Source organism: Condylostylus longicornis, unplaced genomic scaffold (genome assembly GCF_029603195.1).
Source record: "Condylostylus longicornis isolate FDR11 unplaced genomic scaffold, ASM2960319v2 ptg000100l, whole genome shotgun sequence".
Classification (NCBI taxonomy): Eukaryota; Metazoa; Arthropoda; class Insecta; order Diptera; family Dolichopodidae; genus Condylostylus; species Condylostylus longicornis.
Genome location: NW_026578068.1, coordinates 2,294,122 through 2,317,520, shown reverse-complemented (window position 1 = coordinate 2,317,520; position 23,399 = coordinate 2,294,122). Strand labels below are relative to the sequence as shown.

The window sequence follows — 23,399 nt, the reverse complement described above, 5'->3', positions numbered from 1 at the left end:
AAATCTAACCATCGACTACGACTTAAATTTAAGAGAATAACTTTAAACATCCTTCTTTTTTATTATCAACAAAGCAGCCTGATATAATTTTAACCAAAGCGTATAGAGCTTATATAATATATAGTTGAACATTATAATAAAAACTCATGGATTCGACAACTTTCATTATTAACATTATCAACGTTATTTTCCTAATTTACAATTCTAAAATGGAACATTTACGAAGATTTTGTCATATTCTTTAAAATTCCATGAAATTTCTTTTTACTCTTTTCAATTGAATAAAAAATTTCTGTTATACGAGAACCATTAAAATTATTTTGTATACATATAAATTTTAAACGATTTTTTAATAATTCCGTGAGTATACAATATTTCACCAAAAAATTCGCCGAAGAGGCAAATACTAAATTTTCATATTATTCTTCCGCATAAATTAAACAAAATTCTTCAAACTTGTCACAAACATGTTGTTTGAAGATTAATTTACAGAATGAAAAAGCTTAATTACTTACATTTGGTAATAACGTATTAAATTAAAGGTGTATGAAGGCTTTTTATATTTGTGTATATTGTGTAACACAATAATGTTCAATTGAAACAATAATTTAATCGAATATTTTAATATTTAATTTTTGGGAATTGATATGACTGTGACTCGAACATAAAGTTTAATTCCTTTATAAATAACCGCCTACATTCCATATTGGGGTTATACATGTAATTTATCATGAAGTATGGAACACTGGAAAACCGTTTCTGATATCGTTGCCCATAATAGAAATCTAACAAGTCGGTTGAGCCATATCTGTTCGTCTATTTAGATATCTATTGTTCAAGCGCTCATTTGAAAATGCAAATAATTAGAAACTTGAAATTTAGAATACAAACTTATTTTTATAACAAATATAGTAAGATCGACACACTACAAGTTCTCACCAAAGGTTTTGAAGCAAGCAACCACATATGATTTGAAGGCATGTACCAAATAGTCTAGTAAAGAAATTTTTTATATAAATACTCTCAATTTGAGTTTCTGAAATGAGAAATAATCTGATGAGACGCAATTCTACCTTCAATTATCAAAAAACAAAATACTGAATTTTCCAAATAAGTGCTTTATTCTTGAAAAATACTTTGAAAAAAACATTGAACTTAATAGCAATAAATCACAAATTTTAGGGTTTTCCTACCTAAGATGTAGACAATTCGATTTTCATTTCTTCCTAATTGTTCTCTTCCTTGTCCTATTTCTATATTTTGTGTTTCTCTATTTTCAGTCTTATTTTAATTTTATTTAACAATGTTGTTGTTGAAATAAACAAAATGCGTTCTCTATCCCGTAAAATTGCCTCTATATCTCTGTTTCCCGTAAAATAAATAACGCTAAATTCAAAATGAAGCCATTAGCTTCACTTTTATTTTATATTTTTGCTTATAGTAATAATTAAGTTTTAAAGATAAGAAAATAATTTTATTTCAATTTGATTTATATTCCATTGTGATTTTTCATTAAAATATTTAATAAAAAAAAATTTATAATTATTTTCTTTAATTTCCCTTACTCTATTATGCGTAATACATCATTGATTTAATTGGCAACCATGTTAAAATCTTGAATTATAACAATTAACACACGGTATCATTGAAATGTATGAATTACTTATAAGTTTGTATATGATGCATTAGTTTGTCACAGTTTGTTAAATTGTTACTGTCTTAGCCTTACAGTTCATTTATTATGCATTACAAGATATTCTGGAAAGCTTTCGATAATTTTATTTAAACATTCTCTAGGAATTTCATATGGTAATCCTGACTGTGAAACAGTTCAGCAATGAATTAAGGCACAATATAATTTATATTATTATCCGTTGTAAATTTTAATATAACAATAATAACAACATGTAAATGAAAAGTCAGAGTAAAAAATAAGTAACCATTACATTTTATAAGAAAAATTATAATGGGAATAGGAAAAATATAAAAAACATAAAACAAGTATGAATTTCAAGGACAAATTTGAATCTAATTTGTATATAAGTATTTTGTGTATTGGTGTATAAGTATAACACATATTTTATTTTTCCTTATGTTTTTATGTTATATACACATTTTATATATTATTGTTTACTGATGCGACAGCAGATTTTAATTCGATCAAAGATTAAAAATATAACAAAATATAAGAGTCCCTTTTTTTTGTACATTTGTTGGGATACAGCAAAGCGAATTAACGAAATAAACATCCCTTTTATTGATTAAACAAAATATAAGATTCTTGATATAGGTAAAATAAGTCATTTTGGGTTTGAGTAAATTTCCTTTTTTAGATCTTATATTATGTATCGTATATTTGCTTATAAAATTACATTCTGTTGATGAAAATGATGAATAGCTTGTTAAATTAAATTTTGTTTAAAGGTTTTTATTTTTAGTAATAAGAAATTTTCTTTTGATTAAGGAAAATTCAATAAGTTTTATAAAGAAAATAAAATAAAATTTTGTGTACGTATACACAATGTACATAATTTAATGTAAGTAGAATTAATGTATCCTATACAGTCAGGCAGATTTAAATTCAATACGAAATTAACTGCATACGAGTTTTTCATCCCACCACAAGATCTTCTGCATAGGAGTTTTTCAACCCACATTTCTTCTGAATAATATATTAAGATTTTTTTGCCAAAATTGTTCAAAATTGCAAAAGAAAGGAAAAATACAGAATTTCCAAAATTTCTTTGCAGAATTACCAAAAATTAGTACATTTTTTCAAAACCTAAACAGACATTTTGACATTCTTAAAATTGTTGGTATGATTTTCAATCCTATTTTTTGATATTCTTTGTATTCCATAAAATTTTGCTCAAATTAAATTTATTTTAATTATAATTATCCTTAAACTAGGATCTCATTCATTTCCTTAACTGTAATAAATAAATTAATTACCATTAAGCCATTGAATTTCATTTCAATTTCATTAAATTTCTTGGAAATTGTTTTATTTTACAAAATTAAACCAATTTTACAGTGGTATGTTTTGTGTTAGCTAAAAACCAAATTGTAATTAAAAAATGACAAGTAGTACAATATTTTTATTTATAGAACTATGATTTTCTAATAATTTTTTATTAGCAAAAAAAAACATGACGTCGACAAAAGTGTGATACCACGTACATAGCATTTCATGGAATGTAACTTACGTAGTATAACAGTTTGACGAAGGTTTATTTTAGATCAAAAAATTTTAGATTAATTAAAAAATTCTCTTCTTCATTTTCTAAATTTTTTTGTAGTGAAAAATGCATTGAATGATTTCTTAATTTTAAATAGAGATTCTTAGGATTCAAAACAAAAAATTTTCATCCTATTATGCAAAATATTATTTTTTAAGAGGAGTGCAAATGTAGGTTTTTTATTGAGGTTGATTTTTAACTTTAAAATATCAAAAGTACTTTTATACTTTTTAAATTTATAATTAAGTAAATTTTTGTTGAAAAGTTCATCTCTAATTAATATTAACAGTTATAAGGAATCAAATCAGATTAATTTCAATTCAAATTTATTATGAAAAATCAAAATTCTCTTGAAATTCTAATAAGTCGGAAAATCAAAAGTTTCCTTATAATTACTGAGGTACGTATATATGTATATTTTTTTTTTAATGAAAAGAGAAGAAAAGGATATGATTAACATTTATTATGTAGATGATATCCTTGGAATTGGATTTTAAAATTAATTAATTAAACGAAACATAAAAGTCAAAGGTATTTCTATAGAAACTATCTTAAGCCATTATTGGTTATTCCTATTGTGTTTATAAAGCGATTGTGTTGTGGGATAAGATTTCAATAGTTAAAAGAACATTTTAATAAACAAACATACTTTAATTAAATCAGGAAATATTTTAAGAGTAGTAAGTAAAAGGAGAAAAATACTTTTAGTATTTTGCAATTTCATGCAATATTTTAAATTGCCTTGAAATTCTGTATAATGCACTTAGAAATCAAAAATTTACAGAGTAATCCCGTATAATTTGTTTGTGGCCATAATATTATTATAACGTCCTACATTGGCTCAGCTCAACTCCAATAATGAGTCTCTCATGCACACAAATTTGAGTCGCCCTTTCTTATTGTTATTATGGATTTATATTGCTCAACAATACAAAATATTCAAGTTTTTTTTATTAAAATGAAATTTCAATAATAATTAATATACCCTAAAATGAAGGAGAAATATTTGGGAAGAAAATAAGAATAAAATATACAATAATATATGTGTATATATAAAATTAACTTAATTTCTTGAGGTTCTATAATATAAATTAATTTTAATACCGTCAATTGACCAATAATGTATCTGATACACTTGGGCAACCAAAATACTAATCAGAACAACTGCTCCATTCCACACTATTTTAATTAAATTTATTTCCTCTGTTTAAATAATACACTCTAGCATACTTATTTTAAAATATAGAATTTTGTGAGAAAATTATAATATTATTTATGTGCATAATAATTATATTTATTTTCAGGATCAAAACATATTGATATCCCATTTTAAAATAATTTATGTAGATGATCTCTAATACATTAAATTCACATTTTTGCGCTTATATTTATTTAATATTTTGAATTTTATATTTCAATAAATCATTTATAAAGATTCTATTATAAATTATACTAACCTGAAATGCATTTGGCCACATACAATTCTCGGGCATTACAATTTCTGTTGATGAAATACCACCAAAATTATTACTATCATTATTACCAATGCTATTTAAATCATTATTATTATTTGTATTAGTACTATTTGTTATATTAATATTATTATTATTATTATTTAAACTAATATTATTACTATTTTTTATATTATTATTATTATTAATTGTATTTGTATTACTATTACTACTACTGCTACTACTGCTACCGCTGTTACCACTTCCTCCACTTATACTTGAATTATTTAAATTTGAATTGAATTTTATTGAATCATTACTATTTGAATTCGTTGATCCGATAATAACTTGTTTTGGTGATGATAGTCCTTCATTTAAAGGACATAACTCATCTATTGAAATACCATCTGTAATATTATACATATATATATATATAGAAATTTTGAAAATAAAGTAATAAAAATTTATGATGTTTATTCCATATATAAACATACAAACAAACATAAATATTTTAATATAGAATATTTTCCGATTTTACTGAATAAATAATATGCTTGGGTATAAAACTGTTATATAATATTATATGTATATTATTTATGTTGTCATACTTATATAAATATTATGTTATGTTGCAGGACGAAATTACTCTAAAAAACTTTTTTAGAAAAATAAGTTGTAAAATTTTAAATTCTTTATTCCACAAAATAGTTGAAAATAAAATACAAGGACCTTTCTTAATATAATATGTACATAATACACAGAAACTAATTGCTCATGCGAAATAATTCATGTACACATAGTATACTACATTAAAATATGAACAAAATAAAAAAAAATAAAATATATAATAATGTAGAGCGATTTAGAGCAACAACAAAAAATAAAAAATTAAAAAAATTAAAACAGCAAAACAAAAAAATTAATAGAGGAAAACTTGTCGAAAACTTGTTTTTGGCTCTAAGAGCATACACAAAGAACAGCATAGAATGAAAAGAAAATGGAAAAAGAAAACAAAAATTAACCTTCAATTTCTGCATTAAAAATGTTGTCATCCGTCAATATATTTGTGACCACGGAACAATGCTATACACAAAATATATGTACAATCACATGCACATTAATGTTGTGTATATTTAGCATGGTACATATGTGTATGTATGTATGTACCTAAATAATCTCCAAAAAGAAAGAAAACATGGTACAGTATGAGCAAAATAAATTTTAAGTAGGTTTTTCTTACTTCAACTCCAAATAAAAAATAGTTAAAGCTTTTAAACAATTACATGGTTTTGCTTTTAATATCAAGTGCGGGATAGCATTGAATGAGAAAAATGAATTTCAAAGTTTCAAATTTTGGAATTCTTTTCTATGTTTTTCATTTTTTTCTATATCTCTGACATTAATCTCTTTAGGAAATCTTTTAAAACTAAAAAACTAATTGAAATTTTTTATTTATTTTTTTTTCTTTGCTAAGAGACAAAAACAAAAATTTTTAATTTAAATTATATACGATTAAAAGGAACAATATTCTGGCTGTTAATCTTTTAAAAGTATATGAACGAATTAAGATTTTTAGGAATTACGAAAACAAAATTAAATTGTAAAATGGAATAGTGTATAAAATATTAAGAATACTGAACAATAATTACCTATTGAATCTAGATTTTACTACCATAGATTTAAATTTTAAAATTAATGTTGATTATATTCTTCAAGAATTATTCAAATAAAATACTTTAACTAAAAAGAGTAAAAGAGATTTTTAACAAAATTAAAAGGTAGTGGAACCTCGTCTTAGTTGGAACTACTTATTTTTATTATTTTCCTGCATGTACATTTTTTGTTAAGTAGTAAGTACATTGCGTTCGAATCAGAAATATGTATTTCTAGAACGGTCGGGGACTGCAAGTTGCTTCTCAACGAGATGACGGATCAGTTCGAAATTAATTTGATTTTGGTTCCGGGACACAGTGGAATGCAAGGGAACTGCGGCACAGATAAGCTTGCGAGGCCTGCAAGAATTATTGTAGTTTTACATGAAAAGGAGAACCTTGGACTTGCTTCTGAGCACGTACAGGTTGCTGCTACGCAAAGCGGCAGTTGAGCAAGCCAATCAAATAAAAACGAACATAATCAAGTGCAACACAACCAGAAAACTGTGACCAAGGCTGAATTTTTATCACACCAAGGATCTGATTTTTCTCCGCCAAAATGATATTGGTGCTGTTATAGGTCTAATAACGGATCATTGTCTTGTTGGCGAATACGCAAGAAGGATAGGTCACCCTACGAATGGTCTCCCCAGGAGCTGGTGTGACGAGGAAGAGGATGGGACAATTGAAAATATTAAGATCGCGAAATAAAATTTATTTATATAGAACTTGATTCTGATCAATATTATAACGCAAAATTACTTGTTTCTCTTAATTTTAATTTTTCTCTCGGATTTAATAAAAATACAAAGAAATGAAATATTTTTTTTTTAATTCTCATTATTGTTTTAGTTACAAAAAATATAAATTTTAATTTATTTAAAAAAAAATATGCAATATTATGCTCGTGTACTAAATAAATTACACCCTATAGTCTAGAGTACAATGAAAATTCTTCCCTTTTAATCTATCTATATTTACAAAACAATTTTTTTGCAAATTTTAATCACTGAAAAATCTTTTTAATAAAAAAATATAATATACAAAAAAATAATAAAAAATTATTGAATACAAATAAAAAACTAACAGATTAAATATAATAAAAATTATTGAAACAATTACTTTTCCATGTCTATGAACATCAATACATTGCACTAAGTTATATATGTATATAATAACATGTATGTATATTATATAAGTATATTATCACTAGCAGGAGTATATTAAGCGACTGAATATTGAAGCTGTTAGATTATAAAATAAATTGATATTAGAAAAGAAGAAAAAAAAAATTATTTTTTAAAATTTTTTTCCCTGTTTTTCTCACTATAGTAAATCCCACATAATTCATCGAATAAAAAAATAAAAAATACCAATAATAATAGAAAATCTTTTATATTTTTTTTATTATTAAAATCCCCAATCGTATTTAAAAAAAATACCCTTCAGTAAATATAGAGAAGAAATTCTAATGAACAATATACAAAAATAATATTGATAATACGATCCTTTCTATTATATTTTCTATATTTTCTATTGACTATTTTAAATGAGAGTATGTATACAATTGTGAGCTAGTTAAAAAATATATATGTATAAAAGAAAATAATTAAGAATCATATGAAATTAAAATTTACCCAAAGAATTGGGTATGAAGAAATTTCCAATTATATAAAATTTATATATGATTTTTAATAACTGTTCTAAGAAATTATGCTTCACATATGATTACGTAATAAATATAGCAATATCATATTGATGCATTAAATTAGCACGAAATCTAGAATAAATTATAGTTATAAAGATGCTGTTACAAAACTGAAGCTCGTATTGAAACTAATCCATAAATTGGAAAAGTTAATCTTTTGCCATTTATTGCGAAAAATTTCTGAATGATTAAAGAACTTTATAATTAACTAAATTTCGGAGGGCTAATAAATTTTCTGATAAAACACATTCTATTTCTATAAAAAGACTGATATACTCACATAAATCAACATTGCTAATTTTTTTTCTCTAATTTTCGTGAGTACGTCTACACTAATTGAAACTTAATTAATTTTAACTTTTCATTACTTTCACTTATTTATTAAAAAAAAAAAAAAAGTTTTTACTTTTATTTTTCTTCTATATACATATTTTAATAGATACTTGCATTTTAATTTATTTATTGCTATATCAAGTAAAGTTTTATTGGTTAGTATTAATTTAGCAATGCGCCTTTATTCAATAAATTCTAATTGAAAAACTTTCTAATCAAAACAAAACTATTAAAAATTTTTATATAGTTTTAACGGAAAAAACAGAGCAACCTCATTCACAATGTATATAAACCGTTATGTAAAATAATTAGTTTGAAATGCATACGATATTCTAATGTGAATAATAATATAACTAGTAACTTTTTAACAAAAGGGAAACAAAAGCAATTTTCTAACATTAAAGTGTTATGATATGCAATTGATTCTCTTCTGCCATCAAATTTTAAAAATAAAAATAAATTTTGTAAATAAGCAACTTTTACTTGAAAAATTGAAAAAAAAAATTTTCTTTACAAAAATAAATTACTGTATATATTTAGGATGAAATAGAGAAAAAAACTGAAAGAAGCCTTAATTTAGTTGAGTTTTAATTTAAGGCTTTTACCATTTGGAGGGTTCTTTTATGAAAATTTGCAAAAATAATGTCAGCAGTTAAAAAAAAATAGGTGCCACATAACAGTTAATTGTAACGGCCATTTTGACAGTGTAACGTTTGACTATTATATTTTGTGCCAGAAGAGGTCATTTACTACTTTTCTGTGTATATAGAAATTTAAAAAATGGTTATTATTCGAAATTTTGCTAGCAATAATATGCTAATTTATTTTTTTTTTTCTTAATTTTTAGTTAATAATTTACATTTGTGAAAATATAACAGAAAATATAACAGAAATTTAATTTTAATTTGCTAACAAAATACATCGTATAACTGGAAATTAAATCTTTTGAAAAAATAAAGGAAATTAATTTTATTACACAACAATAAAAGAGACTCTTGGTACCAATTCCGAAGGTCGAAACCCCGTGAAGAGCTTTCTGAAAACAAGATTTAAGTACAACATTTTTTCCGTTTCTTAAGCGAAAACTTAACCAATTTAAATATCAGTGACTGCTTTTCTACAATCAAATCAGTCACTGCTCTTTTACATTGCATTATACAAAATTTTATTTTTTCTTGATCGCTGAATCAACTATAAAAGAGTCACACAAATATACGATACTTACGACCGACTATAACTTTATAGTTTTTGCATTAATTCGGAAACATTACTGATTCGACGTATCCCTAGTAATATTAACTGCCATCAAAACTTTAAAAGTTAAAAACTTTAAAAACCTTTTTATAATATGTGTATGTGTGTATGTATATAACCGCCGAATACAATATCTATGTCATTTAAAGTCATCACCATTTTTTTTTCTGTTACTTAAAATGTGAGTGTTTGAGAACGCAAGTACTTACAATATTTTTACTCTTGCAGTAATAGTACTTGAATATATTTAACTTATATTGTTATATTATTTTTTATTTATATATATATTCATAAAAACTACAGTTTTTACCCAAACACATTGTATTACATACAGTAAAAATTTTTTTATATATTTATTTTTAAATAAAAAAAATAAAAAAAAAAATTCAGAAAAAACAAGTAAATTTACTTACCATCTTGTTTACTATATTGTGCAACTTCAATTGATATGCTAGTGCCACGAGGACAAGTTAATATCACTTGATCTGTGTCACATACCGCCCTCTGATATGTTCTTAATGTTGCTGACAATAAAGCTGTTATGTTCATAATAATTATGTGTTGTTTTTTTTTTGTTTATTTTTTTATTTTTTTGTATTTAAATACACAAACATACATGAATAAATCCATGCATTAGCGTTGTAATATTGGATAGAAAAGGATGTGTTGGAAGGTTATTTGATACATATGTATATATATATTTAATCATTACACGTTCAAACATATTATATACGCAAAAAATAATAATATTCATGTAATAACGAGCGGGGAATATGGTTGAAAAATTGGTTTTATTTAACGTTTTTATGTTCGCAGAAAAGTATACAAAAAAAAAAAATAGTGGGAAAAAATACAAAATTGCAATAAAATTTTTTTGTTATTTTTATTATTGTTTTGTGTTTATTATTAATTTTTCAGATATTCATTCATTGTTGCAAATCAAAAGTTGTTGTTGAACAGGATTGAAAAATATCATTTTCCAGTTTGTTTTGTTTTTTTTTTTTTTTTGTTTATTTTTAATATTGTTCAATCAATGGTTTTATGAACATTTTGTTATTTTTATTGCATTTTTTAGTTTTTTTTTCAGAAAAGAATATTAAGATGAATACATATAACGTATATATATATAATTTTACATATATACAATATTCACAGTAGTTTTCCGTTTGTGAAAAATGAAAGAAGAAAATTGGAAAAAAATTTATGCATATATCGATTAAAAATTTTTTAATAATAATTTATTATTTATTCATTTTGTTTATTGATTTTTATATTTGAAATTTTCATTTTACAATTGAATACCAACAGAGATTATTAAAAATTAAGAATCCGGCCAACAATGTAAATATCAAAAGAATTATTAATCGGATAATAGAAATAAATTGGAATAATTAAAAAATTGAATTCAACATACACGCACATACACATTCAAGGTTAATGTTATTGTAATAAAAAAGGTTCAAGTTTATGTAAAACGAAAGAGAATTATTATTCATTTATTAATTTTTATTGTATTTTGAATTTATTTTTCATTTGCCCCCAAACAAATAACGTGAAATTTTATTTTCATAATTTCAAGACAAAAATTTAAAGGAACATTAAATTTGAAATTAAAATTATGAACAGTAAAAAATGTTCAAAATTTTTGTAGATATTTTATGTTATAAAAGTATTTTGAACAAATTGTTTTAAAATTTAAAAAATGGTTACATAAATTAAAGTTATAAAATCGTCAAATAAAATATTGGGAACGGAAATATTATACATTCAGTTTTATAATTTTGAAATTCCCATAAAAAAATATTAATAATCAATTTTTATAAAATTAATCACAGAAAATGTTTTCAAGTATAAATTATGCGTATAAAAATTATGTTTGATTGAAAATCATTTTTTAAAAAATTTATTTAATAATTAAATTAAAGTTATATTAAGAAATAAATTAAGAAATCATTATTAATATTAGAAACAATTTTTTGCCAAGATTTTAAAATGAAAATTATAATAAGAAATTTTTATTTTATGAAAAATCAAAGAAAAATTTTTTTGCATATAAAAATTGATATTGAAAAATTTATATGACAAAAATAAATAAACCAATTAAAGTATAACATTTATATTCAAGTATAACATTTAATAGAGTATAACATTATTATTTATTAATAATAAATTTAAGAAATTTTCATTATAATGAACCCATAAAATAACAAAAAATTTTTTATTCATAATAATTTTGTGGTTATATTAAAAAAATTTCAATTAGTTGGGCAAAATTATTAAAAATTGTTTTTATTTTTTATAACATTTTATGAATTTTTAATTAAATGATATATTTCAATAAAAAAAAATATTTATATATTTAAATATATTATAATAATTTAATTAATAATTTCACAAATATTCGAATTAGAATATTTTAATAAGATAAGAATTTTAAAAGACATTTATGATTATTTCATGCAATTTAAAGTTAATCAAATCCAAATAAAAAAATATTTATTAAATTTATGTAGATGATAATTTTATGATTATAAATATTATAAATTTTTATACAAATTTATTAATTTTTGAAAATTTTATCAAATAATTAATAATTATATTTATATTCAAACAAGAAAATTCATTCATTCATTTTTGTGTATTTAAGGATATAATAATTTTTTTTTTATATCATGTATTATATATAGATTGTATGTGATTTGAGGAATGAAATTTTTATGTGAATAACATTCCATGTATAAATGAGAATATTAATTAATGCAGTAAATATATTTTTATATGAATATTATATGTGTAAATGTGTTAACATTATCAATATCACCGTACAGTAAAATTAATATTTATTATTCAAAATGATTATAATGATTATGATTATGATGATAATATAGTAATTATTATTATTTTTGTTTTTTTTTTATTATTAAATTTTTGTTTTTTGATGATTTGTTAAAATAATGTCATGAAAATATTTTTCATCAAAATAATGTTATAATTTTTGTTTTTTATTTATTATTATCATTATATTTTATTCATATATTGATTCAGGATCAACAACAAAAAAGCAGAAAGTATAATAATAAATAAATTATAAATTTTGTATCATAAAATATAATGGAATTAAATGTATTATTTTTAATTATTATATTTTGTTTTTCATATTGAAAAATAAGGGGAAGTAAATAAAAACAATAAATATTTAATAAATATATAGTTTATCACCATATTCCGATCCCAATTATATTGATATTATATGTATAAGTATATATATAAATATTGCAATATAATATTTGATGTAGCACATAGAGAATCCACGAGAAAAATATTATGTTATTGGTAAAGTTGATTTTTTGGTTGTGTCGATGAAAATTATTTTATTTTTATACCATCAAAACGTGCACCATTATAATTCAATCCAGATTTTCCATTCCAATTTTTAATTTTTCAGTTTGTGTTGCATATCATTCGAATTGTGTGTGTGTCACAGAATAGATTTCCAATATGCCATTATATTTTGTTTTTGCATTTTTTGAAATATGAAATTAAAGAAAAACAGAAAAGACAAAAAAAAACAATGAAATTAATAAAATTTACAATAATATTGTGATAAAATTAATTATATTTTTTTAATTAAATTTTTTAATAATAATAAAGAAAATATTATTTTATTTAATTATTTTTAAATATAAAAAATTGTTTTAAATATAGTTGCGAAATAAAATAATGTATAAAATTGATTAAAAATTTATGCCCCTAAAAGTATGCAATTTTATAATATATAACAAAAAATTCAATAAATTCTCTATATTTTTTGTTCAGCTAGCTATTTAAAATTATTGTAGACAATTTAAAAAATATTTTAAAATTTTTAAAAAAGTAAGTTTTACATTTGTAATAATTAAATTTACATTTCTAAGAATAATATAAAAATTTTCAAGTTTTTTTTTTGAATCTAATACTCAGAATACCATCGTATTATATTCAACATAGTTTTGTCACAACAAGTTCTATTGTTACAAATTTGGAGCAAATATGTGCTAGTATATCCAAAATCTTATATACTCGAACAAAATCCAAATATATTTTAAAGGCACCAGCAAATTACGGTATTTAATTTTCATTTAAATCTTTCCATATAAACACCATATATTTGGAATATCAAAGAAGACAAATTAATTAAAAATATATAGAAACATTTTTTCATTAACTTGAAACTAAGTATTTTAAATAACAATCTTTACTTAATTAAATCACGTAAAATTTCATTGTTTATACTGTCGTTTAACTCAAAGTGAAGTAGAATAACAAAAAAAAAATATCAAATAAGAGAAAAACAATGACTTCATTCCGTTAAAATGTAAATTTTTTTTAGTTGTAGGTACCTATACTTACTTTCCTATGGAATTTTAAAATACAAAATACAAATAATTTTAATGACTTTTTATAAATTATAACAATTTTTTATTTTCTTAAATATTTAAAATCAAAAATGAACTAATTTTTCTTATTTAATGATTTTATTTTTCTTTTCTTCTTCTTCATTTCCTAATAATATTGTATGATCTCTTCATTTTTTCGCAATATAATTTTCTTTATCCATGAATTTTGCAATTTACTGAAAGTAATTTTATTTATATACTTATGTATGTATACATACTAATATATGAAAAATATATGTTACACGGGTTATTTTTTCGCGTAAATATATTTAATAGGTTTTTTTTTATCAGTGATTATCTATCAGTTCTAAAAACAAAAAAACAAAGGGAACAATAAGCAGAAAACAATTCTATTTTTAAAAACGAAACGAATTGGAAAAATTGAAAATAAAAAAGAAAAAACACAATGTACCTACATATAATTTTAAGCTTGGAATATTGTGCATAAGCAAGCAAATTTCCATTTCACGTTAATATATTAAAAATATGTTTCGGAGATCGCGAAACTTTGGAAAAACAACTAATATATTACGTGGTCAGCAAATTAAAACAGGAATTTTTATAAATTTGGACTAAAATTTCAAGTAGGAAGGAAAACGAGTATAGTGTTTGCTGTTTTCTTGTTAGGAGCTTTCTCAGAATCTTAAGTCAATGAACTAGGAGTAGATGTGGAAATAATATTCACGTAATTACAATGGCAGCAATTTAAAAAATCATTTTAAAAAATTAACCATAAAATCAGAATAGACGATCGTATTATATTCAACATAGTTTTGTCACAACAATTCTATTTCTACAAATTTGGAGCATAATGAGTTGCAATTTCAAGACTGCAATAAAATTAATAAGAAAATAAATTTCCCCAAGATGAATACAAATATAGACAGATGGTAAAATTAAATGGTTTAAAATAATTTTTATTTTTTTTAGAAATGTGCTTAAAAATTAGGAAGCACAATACAAAACTGTATCAGGAGAAAAATAAAAAAAAATATACTTATACAATGGCATATTCTATGCGTATACCTACAATTTTTTTTTTTAATAAAAATACGCTAGGTATATAAGGAACCTAAAATATAGACACATCACATTTTCACTTTATTTTTTTTTCCACATTTAAGATAACTTTAAGACCTCATTGCGGCAGATACAATAAAAATCGATCCCAAGTAGCAAAATAATTTGAATTATTTACGCTTCAATAAATATGAAATTGAATTACAAGAAAAAATTACCTGAGAAAATTTATGGTTAACTTAATTTAATCATCTGCTTTCTTTTATACTTTTAATTTAATAAAATCAATGTTTTATAATAAAAATTCATAATATCTATCTATAATCAGCAGAATTTTGAGAAATTGCTTTGACATACACATAACATACAATATAAAAGTACACCTATATACACAGAACATTCTTATATAACATTAGATAACCCAAAGAAATACAAGATAAGAATAAAGGATATTCGTATGTACGTGTATACATAATGTAGGTTTTAGAAAACAGAATTATATAGCATATTAGTGTTACCAATAATAAAATAAGGTGCATGATTTATAAGCTTGAATAAAGATTGAATTAGAATATAATTAGGAAATTGTTATAAAAAATAAGGAGATTTAGGGTAGATTTCAATTAATTTTTTTGAAATTCTTATCAAAACTTTAAATTATAATGAATTTATAAATTAAAATTTAAAATGAATTTATAAATTAAATTGTAAAATCGAATTTTTAATCAATACTGCTAATCATTGTGTGCCACTAAATATTTCCTAAAATTATTTTCGATATTTAATTTATTCAACAAAATCTCTGTTGAGAATTAAATTAAATCTGTTCTATATTGTCATTTTTGGTCTAGTTTGATTTCTTAATAAAATTATGCAATAAAGAAAATTTTTCTACCCACTGGAAATGAATAAAGTTAAAGTTTACTAGCTACTTACAATAATCTAGAATTTTTTTTTATTTACAAAAATCCCATCGAATCATTTTGCATAAATACATATAATTTTGTTTTACTACGAAACGAAAAAAAATTTTAAGGAAATTAATTGCATTCCACAAAAAATATACTGGAATAGAATTATTATAATATCCAAGAAAACATTATCATTAGAATTAAAGACACTCTTAACGAAAAAGCAAAATGAAAGACAAAATCTCATCATCAACATAAAATTTGTCACCTGGGTTATTTCGTATGCAAATTAATTTTTTTTGTCATTTGGGAAAATAAAACAGAAAGCCAACCAAAAATAAAAAGAAATCACGCTATTACAATACTAGTAATTTTTAAGGAGTAAAAAAATAAGGATAGAAACGAAATGGATGAATGGAAAGAGACATAAAATTGTCACAAAAAAAATATAAGCAAAGACAATAAAAATGAAAATAACAAAAAAAAAGAAAAATAATAATTATCTTTAGCTTTAAAAAATTCAAAAGCCTTAAAAAAATTTTTCATAATCTTTCATCGGCTTCTCTGGGACATAACAAAATGTTATGAGCTCAAAACTTAAGTCTGTCTAACTTGTCCACTTTTATGTGCTATGTACTTAATACTGCTTTATATTTTCATGAGATTTTAAGAACTGTACCATATACTTCCATTAGCTCTGCCATATATTTGAGTTAACGAATTCAATTTCTTGACAATACCCGAAATCTAGATAGTTTGATGAACAATTTAACTTTGAAATTAATATTATTTTGTAGCAGACCCAATAACACTAAACAAAATACCAAATCTGGAAAATTTTTAATTCAGTTTTTAAGTTATTTGACCTTATAAATTAAAAATATTTTTATATTTTGAAAGATTGGTGTTTAGTTCAGCTTATAGAACGAATTTTCATCTAAGAACGAATTTCTATTGCGCATAGAAAGTTTTAAATTTTTCCTTACAGCCATTTTAAGAGTAAATTCGAGAATTTAAATAAAATTCAGAGATTGTTTTTAATTTTTTATTTTAAACTTTAATTAAAGTTAATTATCAGGAGATTTTCACCCTATTTTAAAAAGTAAATAAAAATTATAAATTGAAAAATATTTTTTTTTTTATTTTCCTTTTTTACTTTTCACTTTTCCTTTCACATACCATTATAGCCTGTATATCGGTATTATAACAAAAATATTTTTAATATAGAAATTGAAAAGGCAGACTAAAATAGACCAAGGTTTTTTTTTAACAATAATAATAATCAAGTGGATGTTACTCAAGGTTATACCACAAGCGCTTTAACATTTTTTATCAAAAAGTTTTTAAAGACTTTATTTTATCATAAAATTCCATGGTTAACCACTTCTATAGTTTTATAATGGGTGCATATTGTATATAGTGCAGTATACCTTATAACAATGTATGGTAAGTGAAATTCATTTTCCTCTTCTTATACCGTATTATTTACTTACCATAATATAATGCACCTCTAAGAGATTTTAACGCATACTTCGCAATATCAAGTAACGATTAATTATCAGTAGGGAAACAATATGAAAATAATACAGATTTGAGCATATTGAAATGAAGTTTAAATTTTCTATTATGTTTTTGTGCAATTCAGGGTTTTAATATCGTAAAAATTTAAATGAATTTTTCAGTAATTGGGATAAGAAAGTAATAAAGTAATTAAAATCTTCAAAATTGAGCACTGTTAAGTATACACAATTAAGCCCTTCACCTTATTGTTGACTTTATTCTTGAAAGTATTTCAAAATCAAAATAGACGCTAACCTAGCTATAGGAGGATTTTGTTTTATTATCACTAATTTAAATTTTGTTAACATTTTATTTCTAAAATAGCTAGTTATTGTTTAAAAATTCTACATAGAGCATGCTGTAAAGATGTCAAATTTAACCCCAAAATTATGCTTTTAAATTAGATTTGATTCCGAGGCGGATTTATGTTATTACAGTTTCTATGTTAGAAAACTAAAATTTCATTCAAGATTTTTATAGTGAATATAGCTATTGTTGTAAAACAAATTTAACAGCATGGGAACCACCAATTTTATAAGAAATTTTTTATTTTTAACTTATTTTTAAAATAGAAAATACAAGAAGAGAAAGAACAATTTTCTACCAGAACAATAAAATATGATACAAGGTGATATTTTTGTTTTTAACTCTCATCACGTTTAAAGTTTTATTTATGACTGACACTGAACACACCTACATAGATAATATAAAAATTGCAGTTTGTGTTTCAAGAATTTACTCTAAGAATTTTTAAGCAAATCTATTTTTCATCTGAATTTTTATTAGGAACGAATTTGAATATATCATTTTTGGAAGTTCAACCTGATCATTGATGCAGTGGTTATAGCACCAGTTCTTTAACCGAAGAGTCTCGGGTCAAAACCCGTTCAGGTCACAATATGCCCCTGCGTTCAGGTCAAAACCTAGTCCTAGGAGGGAAGAAGGAAAAAAATTTTTTTTGGAAGTTCAATAGCGTTATCGTACCTAAAATTGAAGTACCTAAAGTGAAATCTTAATAAATTAAAATTATTTTATAATATTTAAAATTTTATTTTCATTCTGAGTAAATAATAACGAGGTTATTTTTTCTTTCCTAAATTCTAATTTATGCTCAGATTAAAAAAAATAAGATTATTATAATTTTCACATGTGTGTACTTTAAAAAAATACAAAAAAAAATATTTTTTTTCTTAAAATTTCAAAATTCATGGCAATTAGTTTCGCGTTACAAATTTGCTTGATTTGATATAAAAATAATTTTATAAAAAAATTTTAAGAAAAATGGCACAAAAGCGGCAAAGTATTTTTGTCTTGTTTTTTATATTTTCTTATATAATTTTATTATTGTGGAAAAGTGAAATTACAAATATGGCGAGTGTTCTGTTTCTCTTTTTATTTTCCATTTCCTCTATTTGTTTTAGCTTTTTCTTAGTTCATATTGTGTGGCTTCCATTATTTTATAAAAATTACACTTAATTTGTTGTTGTGTTCTTCTTCTTGTAAAAAAAAAGAAAATTTACAACAAAAGAACATGTTACAGAAGTGTTACAAATCTTAACGTTCACAATCTTTTGTACACGATTTGTTTACGTTCACATGTACATACAATTGTGTGAAATTTTCATGTTTATTTGCTTGTTACTTCCAAGGTGAAAGGAAAACAAAAAATTTCCTTATTCTATTTTCTGTATTTCCTTGTATAAAAAGGAAGAGTTCATGTAAGTGCAAGGTGGTAAATAAAATTCTTGGGAATGCGTTAGAATCTTCACGTACATATTTGACAACACTAAGAATACAAAATGAAAATAGAACAAAATTAAAATAAAAGTACATAAAACGTATTCAAATAGGGATTTCCTTTTAAATATCCGTGAATTAAAATATAAAAAAAATAATATTTTGTCTTTCGATATCTTTTGTCTTAAATGAAATTTTCAAATCCATAAAAAAAGGAATGTAAAAAATAAAATCATGCGAAACAAAAGGAAAGTTAATGCAACAGGCTTTAGAGTTTGTTGTTTTCAAAATCAGGAAAAACTAAAGGATATATGCAAGCCCATATAATGCTGAATGCTGATATGTACATGAGCACAGCATCATTCGTAAATAGGATGCAAAAAAAAATTATTTTAATTTTTTTCTTCAAAACAATGAGAATTTAATTTCATTTATCCTCTTTTTTTCGTTTTTTGTTTCAAGGACATTTAAAAAAAGAAAAACAATAAATTGTGTGCTTCTATCGCGGTTAAAATAACATTAAGTGCGTATATAAGCAAATATTTTTAATATGCTGGTATCATAACATTATGTTAGTGTGTGGTTAAAGTTACATAACAAAGAAAATAAGGTTTGACTGTAAAAATTTCAGTTCTGTATTACACGAAGAATTGGCGGATAATTAATGATATTAGAATTGACAACTTTTTCTTAATAACATTAGCAAATATTTTAATGATATTGAAAATTGTTATAATTTATATCTTGTTTAAATTGAAAACTGCAAAAAGACGTGTTTCTGTAAACTACTTAAATTATTTTCATTCATATACAAAACTATTTCTAGGATTGCATATATTTAGGATGAAATCCTAATCTCAATTTTAAGGGTTAACTGTAACAAAAATAGCTATATTTTTTAATGGCACGGAATTTACCTTTAGCTCGGATTTTACCCTGTATAACTTCTATAGAGGGGGAGATAGGTAAAACTTTTCTTTTACACAAATAAGTTTTTAGTAAGGATCTATGTACATATTAAATTTCTGCTTTCTATCTTCAAGGATGTAGAAGTTTTGTAAACATGTCTACGGACGGATGGACAGAGTGAAGCTAATAAGCACTTATTTCAAAAATTTTTTTGGAAAAGTGCTAAAAACGAGTAAAAATTCATTTTATTTATTTTAATTTCGGTTTGAATATATTGTTGAATTTTTAATTATATATCGACTGCTTATATGACTCTTGACGTAAGCAACAATACTTAGACGAAAATTCTCTAAATTTTGTGTATCTTCGAAAACCTTGCAATTTGGCACCCACGCCAGAACAAAAGTTTTACCCAATATTGATCCTTTATAAATATTATTTTTTAATATAATTTTCACTTATCTTAAAAAGCCAACTATATTTCAGGTAAAACAAAAATTAAGAAATAAATGTAAAAAATTGCAGTACTTGAAAATAGTTAGAACATAAGCTTAGTGTATAGTTTCAATTTAGAAATGAATTTATCTTTTTTTATAAAAAAAAAAATGGGCTTGCAGTATGAAGCCGTGATGGTAATTTGTAAGACTCACATATTGGTTTATCATAAAATATTACATGACCCTGTTTTAATTGTCATTAAATTCAAAGCGTTTTTATAACGTTGTGACTGTCTGTTTCAGTTCTTTGTAAAAAAATTAACGTTTGAAATTATCAAACCATTTCAAAATTTATATAATATGATCGGCTTGATATGATTTTAACCAGGTGTTGAACTATGTGTTTGCATTGTCGATGTAAGTAGTTGAACACCTTCCGGAATCATCTTCCATATTATTGTGTTAAAATAATGTCAAACTTGCAATCTTAATTCAGTTATCCTTGATTTCATTGCATGAAGCAAACATGTTCATTTTTCCATTAGATAAGCGCTATTTCAAATTTTTCATATCGCCATTTTGACTTAAAGCTTATTAATTTCAAAAATTTAATTTTACATTTTTTTATTCTCTTTTCATTTGTATTTGAGATAAAAAAAGGTAAAGTTTTCTTTTCAGTATTCTTATTTTTTTTATTTTACATTTTTTATATTTATTTAAAAAAAAAAGTTTTCATTTTTCTTTAAAACTTAAACTTATTTTTCACTTTACATTTTAAAATACGAAGAAAAGAAATGAAATTAAAATGGGAAAGAGAGAGATAAAACTAATTTCATTTTATTTTTTTTTTCTTTTGGATTTTCTTTGCTCTTTCTATCAACATTATTCAGAGAAATGGAATAAATAAATAAAAATTGGAATTTTTTTTTATTTTGTATAATTTTTGAAACACAAATAAATTCAAAGTTTTTTTTTATGATTTTAAGCAAGGTAAAAATGAAATCAAATAAAAATAAGTAAGAAGAAAATTTGAATGGATGGGATGATAATACGCATTGTTTACGCTTTAAAAATATTTACTTTAGTAAAAAAAAAAATGTAAAAAACTTTTTATTTATAATTTATTTCTTAAAAAAAAAGGAAGAGGGAAAAAATGAAAAAGTAAAAAAAAAATTTTTTTCCTTCTTGTCAAACACTTTTGTTTTGATTTTTCTTTTAATTTTACTATTAATATCTGTCAATGCCAAAAGGCATTGTAATAAGTTTGATTAAAATGTTATTTGTACAAAAAATTAGTGGAAGTTTTAAAAAAACGCTTTGATTATTTTTTAGTTGTAGATTGTAGATTATACAAATGTGGTAACAGTGCACCGCGACCCACATAAAGGATTTATTATGCACCCCCAATTATGTGTGGGACAGGCTCCTACAACACCCTTGTTAGACCCACTCTCTTAATAATTTAGAGTGACTTCGAAAAATTCAGCAAACCGCAGTTTCCCTGGAGTAATTGTGTGCTTTTTCAGTATTTCCCCTCTCCTGTGGGTGAGGGTCCTCTAATATCCTAAAAGTACACTGAGGTCTCCTCATCCTCCTCGAAAAATCTACATGTACTTTTATTATCTTGGCCCATTCTCTAAATATGACTCTAAGTCGTCAAAGCTCAATGCTCTAAACGCCGCGTCTCCAATTCTTTATTTTAATTACAAACTAAACTTTATCAAAATTAATGTGGAAGACTAAAAAGTTGACAGAAAAATAGTCTTCTTTAACTATATTTTTACGGATTTATAAAATTTTTATACCGTTTAAGGCAAAAAGCTGCCTTTTTTTAGCTACTTTTTCTATAAAAAAGTGTCGAAAACACAAATGATTGTAAATACATAAGCATATTGCATATTCACGTACATTGTACGTACATTGAATATTCGAAAATATTTTTTTGACAGTATAGATATGCATTGACAATAATTGTTATTGACAAAAGGGCCATTTTGTTTGGAAAATAAGTTTAGTTCCTCAAGTGTTCATAAGTCAACATTTATTTTTCAAATTCACAGCCATAAAATTTTATTAAATTTTATTAAATCTTTAATGAAATTCATTTTTATTCATTTACAATTCATTTAATTCTTCATTTATTGTGTCCATGTAAAATTTTAAAATTCACCTTATAATTAATAATTTTAACATTCGAACTATTACATGACGCTTAAAATGATGAACCCTCATTCTATTGAAAATGTTCAAAATAATTTTTCTTCGCATAAATTTTAAATCCTACCCTTAATAAGCAATTCCTTAACATATTTTTAACAAATTAAAATATGATATACGACAAAGTAACATTTTTTCTGAATATTTTTTAATTAACAAAAACATTTTTTTTATTTTTTTTCAAATTAAATCCCAAAAATTTTTTTTTATACTTGTAATAAATGTAATTACATTTAAAAAATAAGTACCATTTATTTGGAAAAAAATATAAAAATATTAACCTTTTGAAAAATTTTAAACAAAAATTCTTCTTTTTTAAAAATTTGATTTTCATATTACTTTACATGTATAACAATATTAAAAATATATATATACACATATTTTGTTTAAACCACAATCATTTTTGTTGAATATAAGGTTTTTCGCCCTGAAGCCAAATATACAATTTAAGAAATTAAAAAAAATATAAATCGAATTTAATTTTTCTTTGACCGTTTGTCGTACTCTTAATTACATGTTAAAACAAACTTTGTTA

The 23,399-nt window shown here is 23.1% G+C and overlaps 1 protein-coding gene across 1 annotated transcript in view; it reads right to left on the bottom strand.

Moving 5' to 3' along the window:
* LOC129614071 (probable serine/threonine-protein kinase pats1) overlaps positions 1–23,399 on the bottom strand; it is a 100,562-nt gene that overhangs the window by 39,834 nt on the left and 37,329 nt on the right. Inside the window, exons 2-3 of the mRNA XM_055528459.1 lie at positions 10,051–10,173; positions 4,697–5,097 (exon numbers count right to left, since the gene is read on the bottom strand). Of these exons, the coding sequence (XP_055384434.1) occupies positions 4,697–5,097; positions 10,051–10,173 (524 nt within the window). The remainder of the gene's footprint in view (positions 1–4,696; positions 5,098–10,050; positions 10,174–23,399) is intronic.